The sequence below is a fragment of the Limulus polyphemus genome, unplaced genomic scaffold (assembly GCF_000517525.1).
Source record: "Limulus polyphemus unplaced genomic scaffold, Limulus_polyphemus-2.1.2 Scaffold13154, whole genome shotgun sequence".
Taxonomy (NCBI): Eukaryota; Metazoa; Arthropoda; class Merostomata; order Xiphosura; family Limulidae; genus Limulus; species Limulus polyphemus.
The window spans coordinates 1-3,174 of record NW_013678764.1 but is presented as its reverse complement, the minus strand read 5'-3'; the positions used below and the strand labels follow the sequence as shown (position 1 = coordinate 3,174).

Here is a 3,174-nt window from a genome sequence, read left to right as displayed (position 1 = left end):
ATTATGAACCTGGCAACAGTAGAAGTTAGTGAGAAGGAACCTGAAATGACATTATGAACCTGGCAACAGTAGAAGTTAGTGAAAAGGAACCTGAGATGACATTATGAACATGGCAACTGTAGAAATTAGTGAGAAGAAACTTGAGATGACATTATGAACATGGCAACAGTAGAAGTTAGTGAGAAGGAACCTGAAATGACATTACGAACATGGCAACTGTAGAAGTTAGTGAGAAGGAACCTGAATTGACATTATGAATATGGCAACTGTAGAAGTTAGTGAGAAGGAACTGAGATGACATTATGAACCTGGCAACAGTAAAGCTAGTGAGAAGGAACTGAGATGACATTATGAACCTGGCAACAGTAAAGCCAGTGAGAAGGAACCTGAGGCAGCTTTTCATCGCTTAACGTTTTTGTCACAATTTGTAGATATTTGTTAGTTATTTTATTTTTAATCTCCTAGAACAAGTTGGCTGGTAACCAACACGATGCTGTCACGAGAACCTGCCATTATAAGTAAAGTATATAATACGTTCTCTGTTTCAGCCAAAATCGATTGAAAAATGAAACAAACATTTCTATACTTTAATAGTGAAATAAATTATTCAATACTAATTAATTTACAGAGAAACTGATTTGGACGAGATTAAGATATATTAGAAGTGATAGTTTTTTTTTTCCGATACCAAAACTACTTAACATGAATTCAGTTACTAATCTGTTTCTACACCAATCTTTAACCCTAACACAATATCGGTTTGTGAAATATAATACGGAAACTGAAAACGTACGTGATGTATGGAGAATAACAACAAAACTGAAACAGTAACGTGATGTATGTTGTGTAACAACAAAACTGAAACAGTAACGTGATGTATGTGGTGTAACAACAATACTGAAATAATAACGTGATGTATGTGGTGTAACTACAAAACTGAAACAGTAACGTAATGTGTGTGTGGTGTAATAACAAAACTGAAACAGTAACGTGATGTATGTGGTGTAACTACAAAACTGATTCAGTAACATGATGTATGTGGTGTAACTACAAAACTGAAACAGTAACGTGATGTGTGTGGTGTAACTACAAAACTGAAGCAGTAACGTAATGTATGTGGTGTAATAAGAAAGCTGAAACAGTAACATGATGTATGTGGTGTAACAACAATACTGAAACAGTAACGTGATGTATGTGGTGTAACTACAAAACTGAAACAGTAACGTGATGTATGTGGTGTAATAAGAAAACTGAAACAGTAACGTGATGTATGTGGTGTAATAAGAAAACTGAAACAGTAACGTGATGTATGTGGTGTAATAAGAAAACTGAAACAGTAACGTGATGTGTGTGGTGTAATAAGAAAACTGAAACAGTAACGTGATGTGTGTGGTGTAACTACAAAACAAACAGTAACGTGATGTATGTGGTGTAATAAGAAAGCTGAAACAGTAACGTGATGTGTGTGGTGTAACTACAAAACTGAAGCAGTAATGTAATGTATGTGGTTTAATAAGAAAGCTGAAACAGTAACGTGATGTATCTGGTGTAATAAGAAAACTGAAACAGTAACGTGATGTCTGTGGTGTAACTACAAAACTGAAACAGTAACATGATGTATGTGGTGTAACTACAAAACTGAAACAGTAACGTGATGTCTGTGGTGTAACAACAAAACTGAAACAGTAACGTGATGTATGTGGTGTAACTACAAAACTGAAACAGTAACGTGATGTATGGAGTGTAACAATAAAACTGAAACAGTAACGTGATGTATATGGCGTAACATACCTTGCAGCGAAGAACACTTCACTGTTGTTGTAAAGCACCATGTACATGTAAGGGTTAACAATGTCGTGAACTTGTCCATTAAGCGAGTTCTTAAAATAAGTGTCTGGGGTCCAGATGTCATTTCGCCACTTGTTGTCCAGAATAAGTTTGTAATCGTGGTAGTTGTTAGCAATGCTGGAGTTAAGCCGATGATCTTTCCAGAACTGATGGTAGAATATGTCTGCCTGGTAGGCCTGGAAAAAGTTTCATATATATATTTATCATCTTTACGGAGAAAGATATTTAAAACAAGTCCTGTAATAAACATGAGATCAACAAGCAAGAGTCCTGAGTACAGTGTTGATATGTATGTTAAAACCATAATTATTCTACATATGATAATTTTTATTGAAACTTTTATAAGACTAAAAAGTGAGATCTAGTCTGAAGAATTTTCGAACATTCACTGACTGTATTTATTATTATTGTTTTGTTGACCAAAACGTGAATTTCAGTGAACAATGGATGAAGTACGGGCCTAGTGTTTCCTTCACTACTTCTGTACGTCTACACCTAGGTATCCTGTACGCCCCATACCTAGGTATCCTTATATGTTCACATACCTAGGTCTAGGTATGGGAACATATAGGATACCTAGGTATGGGGCGTACAGGATACCTAGGTATGGGAATATACAGGATACCTAGGTATGGGAACATACAGGATACCTAGGTATGGGAACATATAGGATACCTAGGTATGGGAGTATACAGGATACCTAGGTATGGGAACATATAAGGATACCTAGGTATGGGGCGTACAGGATATATATGTTCCCATACCTAGGTATCCTTATATGTTCCCATACCTAGGTATCCTATATGTTCCCATACCTAGGTATCCTGTATGTTCCCATACCTAGGTATCCTATACGCCCCCATACCTAGGTATCCTATATGTTCCCATACCTAGGTATCCTATATTCTCGTGAGATCTAGGGGTTCCTAGACTTATGCAATACTAAGATGGATTTAAATAATTTCAAATATTTACATAATTTTTCTCGAATGCCAAGGGATAATTCTAAAAGTGGCTTGATGTTACTTACATGTGTTTTATATATTTCTTTATTCTTGGTTGTACTCCCATACCTAGGTATCCTGTACGCCCCATACCTAGGTATCCTATATGTTCCCATACCTAGGTATCCTGTATACTCCCATACCTAGGTATCCTGTATGCTCCCATACCTAGGTATCCTTATATGTTCCCATACCTATGTATCCTATATGTTCCCATACCTAGGTATCCTGTATATTCCCATACCTAGGTATCCTGTATGCTCCCATACCTAGGTATCCTTATATGTTCCCATACCTATGTATCCTGTATGTTCCCATACCT

The 3,174-nt window shown here is 36.4% G+C and overlaps 1 protein-coding gene across 1 annotated transcript in view; it reads right to left on the bottom strand.

The window, feature by feature from the left end:
- The window catches only part of LOC106477172 (glycine receptor subunit alpha-2-like), a gene marked incomplete at both ends in the record, with an annotated part of 5,704 nt that extends 3,680 nt beyond the window's left edge, over positions 1 to 2,024 (bottom strand). Inside the window, one exon of the mRNA XM_013937763.1 lies at positions 1,792 to 2,024. Coding sequence (XP_013793217.1) covers positions 1,792 to 2,024 — 233 coding nt within the window. The remainder of the gene's footprint in view (positions 1 to 1,791) is intronic.
- Between the last annotated feature and the right edge of the window lie 1,150 nt (positions 2,025 to 3,174).